General features: G+C 45.1%; 1 protein-coding gene across 6 annotated transcripts in view; it reads right to left on the bottom strand.

Moving 5' to 3' along the window:
- NBEA (neurobeachin) overlaps positions 1-15,201 on the bottom strand; it is a 1,788,010-nt gene that overhangs the window by 134,132 nt on the left and 1,638,677 nt on the right. For all 6 annotated transcript variants that reach the window (XM_085621699.1, XM_085621702.1, XM_085621701.1 and 3 more), the window contains one exon: positions 7,859-8,026. In XM_085621699.1, coding sequence (XP_085477825.1) covers positions 7,859-8,026 — 168 coding nt within the window. The remainder of the gene's footprint in view (positions 1-7,858; positions 8,027-15,201) is intronic.

Here is a 15,201-nt window from a genome sequence, read left to right as displayed (position 1 = left end):
GGCCTTTCCGACATATAAAGGTAGTTTGAAAGTGACATTGGGAGCCTCTAGCTGGGCCCCTTTCCCCCTGGCCCTCCGCATCTTGTTCAAAAACATCCATTTTTCCATGGGAGCTTGTGCTGCAGGCGTTTTCAGCATATCGTCAAGGTAAGCAAACATTGGGAAGTGTAGATTTACTATTCTACCTTTGCTTTCTACTTACCTTGACAATATGTTGGTGGCAATACTGTGCAGTCGATATGCGTGACTGTCAATACAGAAACCTGAGCATTTTGGTATAACTCTTCAGGTCTTCATTTGAGAAAATGAAGAGCAGATCTCTACACTGAGCTCATTTCATTTTCAGAGCAGGTATATCCATATGTACCATGCAAGAGTGGACAGCACAGCCAGTGACTATTTTCTGATGAAATATAATAGACAGACAGATTAGAGAGCTCCACCTTCAAAGTGAAAATAACGCACTGACACTGTATTTGAAGATAGAACCATCTCTACATGAAAACAATTAAGGCATGAGCCAACAAGACAAAACAGCAGAACTTGCAGACTCCCTCCCTGAAGTAGCCTACTTGAAGCAGGGAACCTGACAGGAAAGAGCATGAAACCAATGCCCACTATGAGAATCTTATGGACATTATTCTACAACGGATCACAAAGTAAATAATCAAAGAGCATAGAACTCAGGCATCAATCAAGGAGGTGGTTAGCTGGTATGACCAACAATGTTAAACACCACATATATAGATTAAGGATTCGACAAAGAGGCTCATCGAGGTAAGGCTTAGGACAAATGAAACAGATTTACAAATTGTTGATTAAGAGAATGATTTACTCCATAAATGTGTGAGGCGCTGAAAGCTGCCACTCGGGGGAATAATCACAGCAAATTGTGAATATGCTTTGCCCGAGGCCTATGCAAACTGAAGTCAAATATCAAGGCAAAAATGTCAGAGCACCTGTCTGACCCATTTCCACCACTATTTTCAATGCCAGCAATGGCTGAGAAGCATCAGTAAGCAAACCAGAGCAGAGGGAAAAAGTGGAGTGAGTTGGAGGATCTCTGCACATGGGCTAGAAGTCTGTTCTCCAAAAATATATTGAGAATCCCTTCAGCCATCTAACAAAAGGCACAGCACCTGGACTTAATAGAGTACCTCCTGAGTATTTCAGCTAAGGTACTGGTTGGTTGTCAACTTAAAAACAACCTATGCTGATTTTACTGCCCTAGACTCCTTTCAATCTCGTGGACTATGAGAACCATTATGGTCATTTAGAAGAAAGGCCAGGTGACATGTCGTGTCTGATCAACATTGTCTGTAAAACCATCTCTCAGGTAGCCTTAAATGAACCAAACAAGTGATAGCAGGCAATGACATTTTGTCACCAATGCAAGGAAGCTTTAGCCTGGTTTACCCACAGCTGTGCAGATTTCTGTGCTGATTCATATACTGCACAAGTTCACTACCAGTAATCAGATGAATCTGTATGTGGCATATCTGGATTTCTTCAGGACCTTCTATTTACTGATCCGAGAGAAACTCAGGCTGGACACTATAAACTGAAATGAATCTGATCAACATCATAATTGATCAAGAACCACCACACAAGTCCAGATTGGTCTAACCAGAAAATGTTCCTATTAACTACAAGAGGTGTATAAAGTATTTCCTTTGGTCCCCAGTAAAATGAGATTCTGAAGTCAAAAGATGTCCCCCATACAAATGGGTTCTGTGTGCCTGCAACAAACTCTAATTAGATTTCACTCTTAACTAAAAGTCACCAAAATAGAGTCATAAAAATAGTCAGCAATTAAATATTCAGAAATGGAAGGCCATATGTTTTGGGCCTTGTAACAAATAATAGACGAAGTTAAAGTTTGGCCATGACTATTTGGAAGATGACAAAGTATTTACCGATCTAGGGATGAATTTTACAAACACCATGTGATGGAAATTACAGATCCAGCCCTGGTACACCAAAACAGAAGGCACAGGGAGTGCAATTCTCACTTCACAAATACATGATCACACCATCTCTCCAAAAGTTGCTCGATCTATCTGCTATATTGCAAAGTATTATGGCAAGTGAGGCAGAGCTGCGTAGCCATGACTAGGATTCAGCATACTTTGGTAAGAGAGATTTTTCTGATCTTCGTTCTAGTTTCCAACCTGGTACATCCTTCTACAGCAGAGCAGATTAGGAATTACCTAGTATGATAGTCACTAAAATGCATGCTTCTCAGACTGTGACCTTGGGTGATGTGGTATGGAAAAAACACCCAACTAAGGTCAAAACCACAAGAAGCCAGGAGGCCCTCTCAAAAAATCTAAAGGAGCTCTAATTTGGCAACTTGGCGTGTCGCCCTAGGGAATATCAGGGAAAGCTAATTATGCTAATCAAAATGCTCAAAAACCAAAAAACAGACTTGCAGCACCAGGAAAGGCATCTAAAATATTGAACGTTTTTTCCACTTGAAAAGACAAATTGTATATAACCATTCCAGATTCCAACAGCTATATATTTTGACCAGGATAAACCCTAAATAGCAGTGAATCTTTTCCATGACATGATTCAACTTTATTCTGTTGGCCAAAAACTTGACAATATGGAAAACCTTGCTAAATTCAAAGAGATACTACAACAAAACAACCATGGACAGCTTTGCACAATTTGCTATGAACTGCACATGCTACATTATACTGTCAGATTACGTGCTGATTTAAAGGCTGATTGTAGGAGAGTAGGGTCTGCTATCCTATGGTCACCCCAAATTTTTGCTTTTTGCTTCACTGGTTTTTGACATATTGAGGCTGTGGGCCTGCTAATCAGACCCCCAGCCTGCTGTTCTCTCTACTAAATTGACACTATGCACCCTAGGTGCATAACCAATTGGAATTGGATCACCCTGTGAGCCCCTATACCAGTGTACACTAGGTACCCAGGGCATTGGTGTATCTAAGGCCTACCAGGGGCTGAAGCATGTATTGTGCCACCCCTGGCATGGCCTAGCAATTTGACACAACTGGCTGATCACTCAGCTGGGGTAAGTTGGTGTAACCACCTCTTACTTAGGTGTAGTATACCTATACCTAACCTTAAATGGGACACATGTTAACCTATAAGTCACTCCTATGGCAGGCCTTAACAATCCTGAAGGCAGAGTGCTTGGTTCCATGTGAGATGGTGCTCTGGCACGAGCTGAGCCTGTCTGCAGTGGTCGGAACAACTTCCTTCTACCGTTTCCAGATATCGTCATACCATATACTCTTAAGTGCATTATGAACCTCGCGGTTAAATGCTATCTTTGGTTTGGCTTTATCAAAACATGTCGAGTAAGGTGTCATACGAATTGGAATACTAACCCCTCGCCAATTCTGGTGACGGGGTTAGCATTCCACCCTTCTAGAGGGACACGACATGTACAGAACCTGAAACCCGGGTAAAATCAGACATAGCCTCAGCTCCACAAAATGGACGCTGCCACCACAGACACAAGTCTGCCCTCCTGCTGCTGGGAGTCCTTCCAGCTTGGGAGACGTGGACAAAGGGTTTCCTGCCAGGGGAGGTGCGAGTACCACCCCAGACAGGATTTTGTGTATTGGTCAGGTAGGGCTTGAATAGAAACAGACATGCCTGAGGCTCACAAGGAGCCTCGGTGCATATGTCAGTTCAAACCGGTCCTGGGGCACACCAGCCCCAGACCTGGGGCGAGCTGGACAAAGGATTGGGGGTGTAACCACCCCCCTTCCTGGTCCCACCCTTAGGGAGGGACCTAGCAGGTAGTCCGGCCCCTAGAATCCGCTTAAAGGTAGGAGCTGTGTCCTAAGACTTCAGACATCCTGGAATCAACTTAATACTAAGAAGAAGACGGGAACTTCGACGTTCTGCTGCACAGAAGACTGAAGGAAATCTCCCCTATGGTCAGGGAGTGACCATCTTGCTAACGCAAGCACCAACCAGTGAATCGACGTCTGCTTTGCCGCCGCCTCCCGCCGGAGCCCGAGCCCAGAGACCGACAAGAACTGGACCTCCAGACCTCTCACAGCCCGATCCACAGTCCATGCAAAGAAGGAACCCGTGGAGGCACCGAGACACGTGGAGCCAGCCATCTTGGAAGACACTCGACAAGCTGCAAGCGCGACAACAGAGGCTTCCTCCGAGTTGTGCTTTGGGTCCTGAGAAGCCCAACATCCGAGCAGCATCTGCACCAAAGGTGAGCCCTCCAGCATCTCCACGATCTGCGTGGGGCTCCTCTGCACTTTGCGACTCGACGTGCCTGCCCGGTCCCTGGCCCGTTGGCTAGTGGCCATTTTGGCGAACCTTATCAAAAACTACGATGCTGGTCTGGTTGCTCCAGACTGGCCCCTGCTTCCCTCCAAAGGAGTAACCCCTCTGACCTTGCTGGTCAGAGCTATCAGCTTTCTTCAATTCCTGCAACTCCTGCTTTTGCCAAGGCTTGTTTGCTTCCTTTGAGTCGCCGACACCGCCGACAGCGAGAGCCTGCGTGGGACAGCTCGTGAACTGACTCCTGGACGTCGTCAATCTTCAGGGACCACGTGGCTGCAAAGACAAGCTACACCTCTTCACCTGTTTGCACCCGACATCGCCTGGTACCTACCTGGTGCCACGCCGGTCACTGGCTAGTGACTGTGAACACTGTCCCCTCTGCTTTCAGGTCTTCTACAACTCCGATCCATCCTTGGATCCACCACATCTCTTCTGGACCGACCGCCTGCAGCATCTTTGTCATCAGGCTCCATTGAACAGATAGACGAAACCCGACGCACTTCGAGACCTATGCACCCGCTTCCTGTGGGTGAGGTAAAGCTGGCACTCCGGTGCACAAGTGTAGAGAAACATCTCTAATGTCTAGGTTTTAAGTCTTAAGTTCGTAGTCCATCCAGAAGACCCTTCTAGCAGTAACATTTGAACTTTTACGCACCCATTGAAAACCTATGGGAGCCCGCGTGTAACTTTCCTCACTGCACACGCGACCCGTGGACCTCCTGGTCACTAACTGAAGTTAGCTCCTTGTAGGCCCAGCGATTCTAGAGGACCTAGGCCTTTTCCCTTTCCTGTTCGTGGTACTTATACCACTATTTTAGTATATGGTTTGAGCGGGCGAACCAGGGCCTATCCATATAAAGTGCAACTTCTGTATATTGTAATACTTTCTTGTTTAACGATTTGTGCTCCTGTGCTCATAAAGAGTCTAGGGGATACTTTGAGTAATAAATACATATATATTTTGAATATATATCTGTGTGGTGTCCTTTCATTGGTATAAAAGGGGGTTACATATGGTAAAACAGCTTGCTTCACATGCCTAAACGAGTTTAGCCTGAAAGACTGCTTAGCCTACGCTACCACTAGGGCAGCTGGTCCGAAAAGGTTGACTTACAACCACACCATAAGGGTTGCTTGGCATGGTACAAGGTGGTCACTTTAACTAGTGAACATCATATACCAGGCCAACTTCTCACACTGATGTGTGAGGGAATTCATGACAACTCATTACCAATGACTTTCCAGGTACGTAAGACCATTTCCTGGTCACATAACCTGTGGGCCTTTTCTGCATTATTGAACGGAAAATATAGGCAGCTGCTAGTGGTAGGAATCCTCAAAATCAACATGAGAGAGACTCAACTGCAGATGCCTCCACTCTGACAGACTAGATTCACTCGAGAAGTAAATGCAATAGGTTACCATTGGATGCTACAATGCATTATAGCCAGGCGACAATGAAGGACTAAAGTGTGTATTTTCCTCTTTTTATCTTCCTGGCTTTTTCCCTCTTTCGGTCCCATTGTAATTTTTCTTTTACCTTTATATCTAAAGCTGTTTCATCATTTTGGAGTGATGAAATGGCTGTGATTGAAAACTTAATAACAAAAAATCAATTTCAATAAAAGGATCAATTATCAGTTGCTTCTGTGGAAGCTCGTGCAAAGAGATTTCGCCAACGGAAAAAGCATAGCAGATGACAACGGAAAATCCCTTCGAAGTGGTCATAAACAGAGAAAAATAACACCAGTTACATGAAAGAAGGAAAGAGAAAGACCAATGTCCGATTCCAGAGTGATAGTTCAATATGATTGCAAGTGGACAAATGGACGAGTCTTCCACTCCTCAGGCCCATGGTTTTAATTACAACGAATTGATTACTTTCCTGGAATGATATCTGTTTTGTCCCCTCTTTTCTTTTCAATCTTGTACTGAGACTCCACAATGCTCTTCATGGCCCAAAATACAGATGACTGTGGTCAGTACTACACTGTTTGTAAATTAGTTTTTTCTAATAAACGGTACACTGTTATTGAAGTCTTCTATTGAAATTATATTTGCATTTATAAGTTTGTAGTGCTCTAGGACATCTTGATTTCCAAAGACTCTACTCTTGGAGACCTTTGTTGTTGGGAATGCTGATGACCAAGGCATGGAGACAGTATGGCCCGTTACTCTGTGCTAGATATATGTGTTTTACTTAACCAATCAGGAAACCTGCGACCTGGAGGTTCATCTCAAGAGGTGAGATCTTCACCTACAGAGGAGTAGCAATTTAAGTCATTGCACGTCTTATACAAATCCAACTACCATCATTTAGGATAATGTGACAAGGGCATCACCTGTTAAGGTCTAATTGTGCCTGTTCTATGCAAGCGAAGACTATTCAACACGGGCTCTGAGGACACTCACCTACTCCCTGCCAAACAGTCCATTGGCCAAAATTCCACTAGTCAACATGTGTCCCCTAACCTTGCTCTCCATTCCCTTATGACACTCCACTATGACCCATCTTCTACAGAGCATTCATACGGTACACACCTCAATGTCCACCGCCCACAACACACTGGAGCACGAGTCTCTCCAATCTTAATCACAGTCTACTCCTACTGAGCAGAAGGCCATAGCGCACTGTCATGATATCCCCTTAAATTGTTGAACCATGTGTGTATACATCAAAAGAAAGAGAAGAGATACTACAAGGCTTTGCTTTAATGACTGCCTCTTTCTCAGTCCTAAATATCTAGCTGCATTACGTTCCATGGTTACAATATAAGTAGGTTTAGGTCACATAATAACTAAATTGATTGTCTACTGCATTTCAGGTCATAGCACAATATAGCATTGCTTTTAAAGTATGAATGCCCTGTAGAGAACAGTATGATATCTACAAATCTGTACTGTGCACTCCACTAGTCCCTTTTGGTAGCCATCCCACTAACTGGAGAGCCTATCTTGCGTTCTCATCTCATTATGCAATTAGAGTTGCCAATCCATCCTCCAAATTCAAATAGACAAGGTTCCTAGCAAGCTACGGTCTCCAATCCCCTACATTAAATAACTAATGAATAGTTAATTGGTATAAAAAGAAGGGTACACTCAGGAAGGGAGCTTCAAATATTTCAATAGCTGCCAAATGCAAGGATGCACAGTTTGTAAAGAGCGCAAAGTACGAATGCTATCAAGGTTTCTGTCTATAAACTGGTGACTTTAGTGCTCCCGCGGCTTCCTCAGTCTGTGAAAGAGTTTAGCACCCACTAAAACTGAAAAGCAGCATTAAGTGAAAGGCTGGTGAAAATTATATAGCGCTCGTTACTGGCTACACTGCATCCTGGCGCTGTGCAGTCACTTAAAGTGCTCATGAACTATCACTCATCACTGTTGCTACTCCTGGCATTTCGATGACTTGACGACCACCTAGGCCGACTAGGTTCTCATCCCATGCACACTTTGTTCTTGCGGAACATTCACAATCATCTTGTTTGGTGAGAGTGAATGTGACTGAAGGATTCATTCAACAGAAAATGACCGCCGGGATTTAGAAAGAAAGAGGCCTCTTTTCACCTACCTCTCTCACCACTGGATCAGTGATGCTGTCGAGATTCACAGAGCCTTCATACGTGAGGTAGTGGAAGACATTTAGAGCCCGCACAGCCTCTGGCCCTCGCTGCTTGTATCCAAAAATAAGGTCAATCCACTGATGTAATTGGCACGAGACAAATTCACTTTCCAGGGCCTGTAGAAGGAAAAGAGATGGAACCTGATATTTTATCCAAGGCACTGGAAGACAATGTAAAAACGAACATAGATAAATTGATTTAACATTGGCTGACTGTTAGACCCGGCTTCCTAGGCACAATGGCACTGAGGGGTTACTGCGCTCCAATCGTACCAACTGAGTGTTTCCCACTGGTGTCCTGGGTCCTCAGTACTAGTGGACCCAAAACTGGATAACCAAGTACTCCTCTCCGGCATTTGACTCTCTCAGGGTAGCGAGACAGAGCAGTCTAAGGCTTACTCAAGGAGGTGAGGTGGGGTTAGACATTCAGAATACAGTGCACACCGTACTACCAGCTGATAAAATCAATGCCCAGTCAGTGCTTTACTTTTTATAAAAGAAAAGTACTTTAATACACAAACGAGAATTAAACTACACATAAAACTAGGATAAACAGTGAAAACCAGATGTCTCTACAACCCTCTGGGCCAGAGTTCTGACCCCAAATAGTATTATAGTGCCTCAACGCGAATCACTATAAAAACACAGTTAACATGAAAACACACAATTAGCATTGCATATTACAGACCATGTTGCACAGGATTGCTCTCATTCGCTAGGGCCTTGATAACAATCTTTGGATTGAAAGGATATAGTTTCAACATATGATGTGAAGTCACAGGTTCTTGATCAGCCCCATAATCCCCACCCAAAGCAACAGAAGTGCCCTCCAGTCCTGAGTGAGGACACTGCTCCTGGAAGTCAGGGATCTGATCACAGGTGCCTGATGTCTTGGCACAGTGTTTTGGAGTCCCACTAGTCCAGTAGCCACTGGCTAGCTGTAGGATGGCAGTGGCTGGACAGAATGCCAGTTCACCCTGATATCCCCAGAAATCACACAAAAGAAAGGTGGGGGCATGTTTCACTGGCCTCTATTCTCCAGCTACTGCTTGTACAGGCTTCCTCAGCGAAGGGGAGGAGTTTAGGGAAAGCGATCCCTCCTCTTAGCATAGTGCAGCTAAACCCAGATAAGAGCTGAGTGCCTACCCCAGCCCACCAGGCCTCTCCAAGGAAACGGGGAGGGGCTCGGGGGGAGCTGGGATGTCCAGCAGAACAGCTCGCATTCCACCCAATGGCTCAACTCATCATTCTTCCCCAGTACACCCACTGGCTCTCAAACACACGTCAGGTAGATAAAGGCAACAGGACCCCAGGCAAGGGATAGACTGCACAGAATTGATCAGGAGGGTGGCTAATGACTCATCTCTCCTGACTATAAATTTATTGCTGCCAACACTGTCATTCTGACACAGCCTGGGTAGAGAGGGAAGTAGCCACTTTCTGAAAAATAGGGGTGCACTAGGCATGCCCCCTTGACCTCAGAGCCAAGCTCTAGGGTCTCAAGTCATGTAAACAGGGAGACCCTCAGTGGACACGTATGATTGTCATGCTCACGGAGGTAGGGATCTAGAAACCATACAGTAGCTTTTGAGTGACTTGCCTGGAGATTAGCATAAGGCAGGGGAAGCACTCTCTCCAGAGACATGCAGGAGACTTCCCGTCCCAACAACCACAAACTGGAAACTCACGCAGTTTTGAAATCTACTAACGCCAAATTCACAACCTCTTTTTCTCAATCTGCACTACCTCTGATTGTTAAAAATAGGTGTCTTTGGAGCATGTGTGAGTTCACAGAGAAAATTTGCATGTGCACAAACCACAAACTAATTTGCACACAAACATACTTTGTCCCCACACAAGTTTTGCATTCGGGGGTATGCGCTTTTGTGCATCTTGTACATATTACAGGGCATCCTTCATTCCCAGACGGATTCATTCCTATCTGACTCTGGTGCGCCTACCTTCCCCTCTACACCAACCCCGCCCTAGTGCACAAATAAATAGGAAAAGACATAATGCAGATACAGGACAGAAAGCTCTCTTGTATGCACTCAAGACCACTACTCCACTGACTATTGGAATATATGAGTGGTAGAATACAGAGTCACATTCCTACCCCTGACACTGAGGTAGGAATGTAATCTTTATACATATATATATCAATTTTATCATTGTTATACAGTAATACAAAACGTCGGAGTTTACATACTACTTACACACAGAACCCAGCCACAGCCCCTCATGCAAGACATTGATAAGCCATTCATTTCCCCCACACCCCCTCATATTTCTTGGGGCAGCCTATTGAGTTATCAACCAGTTATTAGAGAGAGTATGGCACACCAGTCCAATGATGTTCCCCAACTTGCCAGTGGCGTGGGGCTGGGGGAATGCCAATGTTTGGCGATATCACATTTGGCCAATACTGTCTCAAAACCAAGAGTGTCCGATACACCTTAGAACTGCAAAGTCCTCAATAATAACCAACAGTGCTATCCTCACGGAGGGCTCAATGACTTCACCCAGTTCCCCAGAAAACTCTGAAAATCCTCCTCCAGTATCCCATGATGACTGGAAAATCCCACGTCATGTGAAAGAAGTGTGCTTCTGCCCCTTGACACAAATTGCAAGTGGCTAGTCAGTTGGCTTACTATAAGCGCATGGGTGTGAGATATGTCATGTGTAAATAGTTGAACGGAATGAACCGGAGTATGGTGGGGAGCACGAATACTCTGGTAGACATGCACGCGTCTCTCCAGTCCGGCCCATATAAAGGGCTCGCCCACTGCTCCCATTTGGACATGAGGTTAAGGAGAGAGACAGGTGGGTTGCTGATCAGAGATCTGTAGAATCTTGAGCTACCCCCTCTGTTGATGGGGCCCATGAGAGGTTGTGCCTCTAGAGGGGTTACACTCTGGTATAGATTCCAGAAGTGAGTGGTGGAGGTGGCACGTGTGTGTCGTAACTGCAAGTAATTGTAAGACTGTGACTTATGCTGGGAGTGTTACTCCTGGAGTTCCCGAAAGGACCCCAAGTTGAATCCCTACCAGAGGTCTCCCAGCTTTGTGATCCTAATGAGGCCCCACTGTCTAAAGCTGTCTAGTTGAGCAGTGTGGTGTAACTACTGGTCCATATAGGGTGTTTCAAGGGTGATTTTTCGATATCAACTCATCCACCACAGGTCCTAGCGCCACACTCCGATGACCGTTCTTGTAATGTCAGCTAATGATCAGCGTATCGGGCCTACATACAGAATGTTGAGTATTGGATCTCGTCCCACTCGGGCTACATCAAGCCGAACGCTGGGTCCCACCAACCCCCACTCATCCAATCTTTCACGTTAAGAAATTGTGACGCCCAGTAATATGCAAGCAACTCCACCATGCCTGCAAAATGGTGGAGGAGTTGACAGTCTCCGATAGTTGCAAAGTCTGCCCGATTGTCCAGTGGTCACTTCCACATCCACCGCCGGGGTCGTAAATTTGGCAATTTTAGATTGTGTTTGTTGTATGGCTAGATTATCTCATGCCATCCTGGCCTGGGTGGACAGGAAAAAAAACACAGTGGAACGAAGCCTGAAAAACAGAAGGCAAAGAGAGGGTTCATTGCTGAACCACTGGTCACAATAAGGGTTTTTTTCTCCATGGGGCCTTGACCTGCTTTACTCCCCAGGCTTCACCGGTGGGCAGCATAAGCAGCCCGGGAGGCCACGTATTTCTTCGGCTTATGCAGTGTCTCCGTGGTCTCAGTCACCGCAACTGGTGGGGGTTGAGTGTTCCATGCAGCAGGCAAGTCCATGTGGCGGGGAGTTGGTCATTCCATTGGGGCCAAGGATTACTTCAGCCGGCTTCATCCACTATGAAGCAGGCCTATTGATTCTTGTGTCACCCCTTGCAGACTCCGGAATGCTCAGGAATGATGGTGGGCTACCCTCACCCGTCTTGGTCTTTAGCAGACCGAGCGAGCAGTGACCGCCATTTTGCCTAAACTGCTTTTCACCACCGCCAATCTCGCCCGTGTCTGCCCACGCAGGCCAGCACAATTTTGGGAGAGCAGACTCCTCTGCAGGCTCCATGGTTGTCAATGGACGGAATGAGGGCATTTAATGGTCTCCGTCAGTACCCAGGATCAACATACTGACAACCCCGGGGATGGGAGCTCAGTTAGACACATACACCATCATAGCCCACAAGGCCACGCCCCCAAGAATGTAAATGTAAGTATTCACTCATACAGGACAGTAAGAACCTGTTCTCCATGGGTGACAAGGGGGCGAATGAAAAACATAGCAGTGGATACGCATCCACTGCTCTGTTATGTATGCAGGGGTGGGTGCGCAATGTAGGGCAGAATAGACTCTCAGCCAAAGAATATACGGCTGGGTATTGACGTGGGACATTTTGCCCCTCACAAATGTGTGTTCTCATATTTATGACTATGGGCCTGATTACAAGTTTGGTGGTCTTGTAGCAGGCTGCCAGGTCACAGCCCCTCTCCAAGGCCGCCAAACCCGTAGTCAGACCGCCCATTTCATTCCGCAAGGAATACAGGTCGGGTGGTCCTGCGGCAGCGGTTCCACTGAGCTTCTTTTCTTAGGCTCATAGGAGAGCCTTAGAAAGGCACCGCTGTGGGAGCGCTACAGACCGTTACTGCATGGACCAAAATGCACATTGTTGTGAATTTGTTCGGGCAGAACAAGGGGGTGCATACAGACGGCGGGGTACACGATGTGCCCCTCTGCATGCACCCCCATGCACAGAAGCAACAGGGGGCCCTGTAGGGCCCCCTTAGTTTCCTCAAGCCCCCCTTTTTAGGGTGGGCTCACCACCATGAAAAGGGTCGCAGTGAGGAAACTCCTAATATGCTTGGCGGTGCCGCAGCGGCACCACCAGCATATTGCAGCCTCACACCGTTCCAAAATCTGTAAGGGATCACAGATCCCCAGCAGTTATAGTGGTACTGCAGTGCCAAACTTGGTATACGTCGGTCAGACCACAAGTTCGGCATTCCATCGGACCTCCGCACTCGTAATCAGGCCCTATGTCCCTACTCGTGGACCAGTCATGTCCAGCAGGTAGTTATTTCCATGTTTAAATTGTGGGGGCTCACCTTTAAAGATGGTGGGCTACAAGTAGTATTCTTGTCTCAATGCAGTTTTCTCATCCTGAAAAGGAAATGTGATCATCTTCTGTCGAGTGATTCAGTCATGTGAATATGTAAAGCTTGTGAAGTGCAGAAAAAGCAAGAGCCGAAGAATTATTATTCATTCACGTGCAACTGTTGTTGATGTCAGCATTAAGGGGATGCTCTGATTTATGCAGGTGTTTCTGAGATGTATCATAATCTTTAAAGATGTAAATCAGTTTTGAGAATCCCGGTTTCTTATTGCCAGTCCTGCACCCTTATGTGTAACATCGACTGTTGTCTGCAGGGTACGTGCCTTACTGTGCAAGCCTTTCTCAGACGTATTACACTGGTACATCAGCATTATAAAAAATAAAAAAAATTGTCAGAATGATCACATTTCCTCTTCATAGACAAAAAAAGTAGACAATGATGTTATTGCTGTCAGACCTCACTGCTCTCCACAAATGGAAAAGGAGAAAAAATAGCACACACGTACAATATGTAATGCTGTTATAAATGTTGCAGAGTGCAACGATCAGGCTCGAGATTGTATCTTGGTATTACTGAGGGAAATGCTGGGATAACAAGCCAAATTCCACAATGTAAAAAGGCGAGGTATTGCAAAAAGAATGATCAGGGTGTGCCTGGAGGCTTTCCTGGCGATTAATACCAATGATGCGCCTCTTGCACCAGAAAGGTGGGCCACCTATCTGTTCTGTTCAAAGAGAGAAAGTTGCAAGTGGACAATACACCCTTTTGTTTGGTTCTGTATTTATATATCTTTCAAACTAAATAAAAATAAGTCATTGCTTGGAGAACATCAATCTACAGTGAATGATTTGATGTGCTTATGGACTGGTAACCAAAGTAGAAAAGGAGTTGACAGATTTTGAAAACACGAGGTGAGAGTCGGCATGGGCAGGAAGCCCAAGACACACTACATGCCAAAAGTCGAGATTTGATGTAAGTAACAAATTCATTGATGTGTGGTGAGTAAATTCACCTGGAGGGAGCAAAGCAACTTTTAGTTACTGATAGAGTGCCATGTTATTCGGAAAATTGTAGGGGTGCATCATAATCACAGGTAGTCCGCAACCACATATCTAAAGAAATTTATTAACGTGTGGTCATTAGAAATGTAGTATTAAAGCAGCATACATTAGTGCGAATAGAAATGTAATCATGCCATTTATGGAGATCAATGCAGTGTTTAATCGAAAAAGTATTTTAGATGATGCATATTGAATTAGTTCACGTATAATGTGATGCATTAGGTTTCAACATGCACCATATTAAAGTCTGCACGTCTAGTTTTGCTTATTCATACATGAAGCATAATGAAATCAATGCTTATAGTGTGATCTTAGAATTGTGTGTTTAAATGTGTAAAAGCCTGATCATATATACGTTTATGAGAAAGGCCTATTTGTTTCTTATGTTAGCTGAATATTGTAGACCAAAAAGTGTTCTCTTGGGAAGGCTCTCAGTAAGAAGCAGTTAGCAAATTCTGCAAGTGGAAAGTTTTTCGATTATACGTTTCTTTTGCAGGTGCAAGGACACATAGCTCGTTAGGAAGACTAGGAAGACTAACCCTTTGTTTTAGGAGTTAGGATGGTAGAAGAAGCAACATGGGAGTACACTGGAATGCAGATACGATACTTTCAGAGGAGAAGGTGCCTGGGACCCAAGGTCACTCCAAAGGCCTTTGGATGAAGTAAAAGTTTCGATGGAAAAATACAGAAGGAAGACCTGGCCGAAGAGGTGTGACGAGGGCGTGTTCTACTGTTTTTGTGATTTTGAATTAGGGACAATGCCCGAGGGGGTGAAGCAGTCGAGGATTAGATGGGAAGCTAGAAGGAGCATCTCAGAACGAGCTCTATAGCTTTGGCTATTGATTTAAGCAAAGTTAGTGTACTTCTAAGGAAGTCTTCACTACGGACACCTTTTCTCTTTTGCCTGGGAATAATGCTAAGTAGGGATGTCACCTTAGAGATAGTGTAGGGATAGACTAATTGCTTTTTCTTTTTAGGTTAATGAAGTCTAACAGAGATTGGAGCAGTTATTGCTTGCCTGATGCTTTTGGCGTTAACTATTATTCTTATTCGGATGAGACTCCTGCGTAGGATATTCTTTGTATTAGTGCCCATTTATTTTTCTTAACCTCA

This window comes from Triturus cristatus, chromosome 8, assembly GCF_964204655.1.
Source record: "Triturus cristatus chromosome 8, aTriCri1.1, whole genome shotgun sequence".
NCBI classification, from domain to species: Eukaryota; Metazoa; Chordata; class Amphibia; order Caudata; family Salamandridae; genus Triturus; species Triturus cristatus.
Note: the sequence above shows the minus strand (reverse complement) of the source record. Positions and strands in the feature narration are given on the sequence as shown.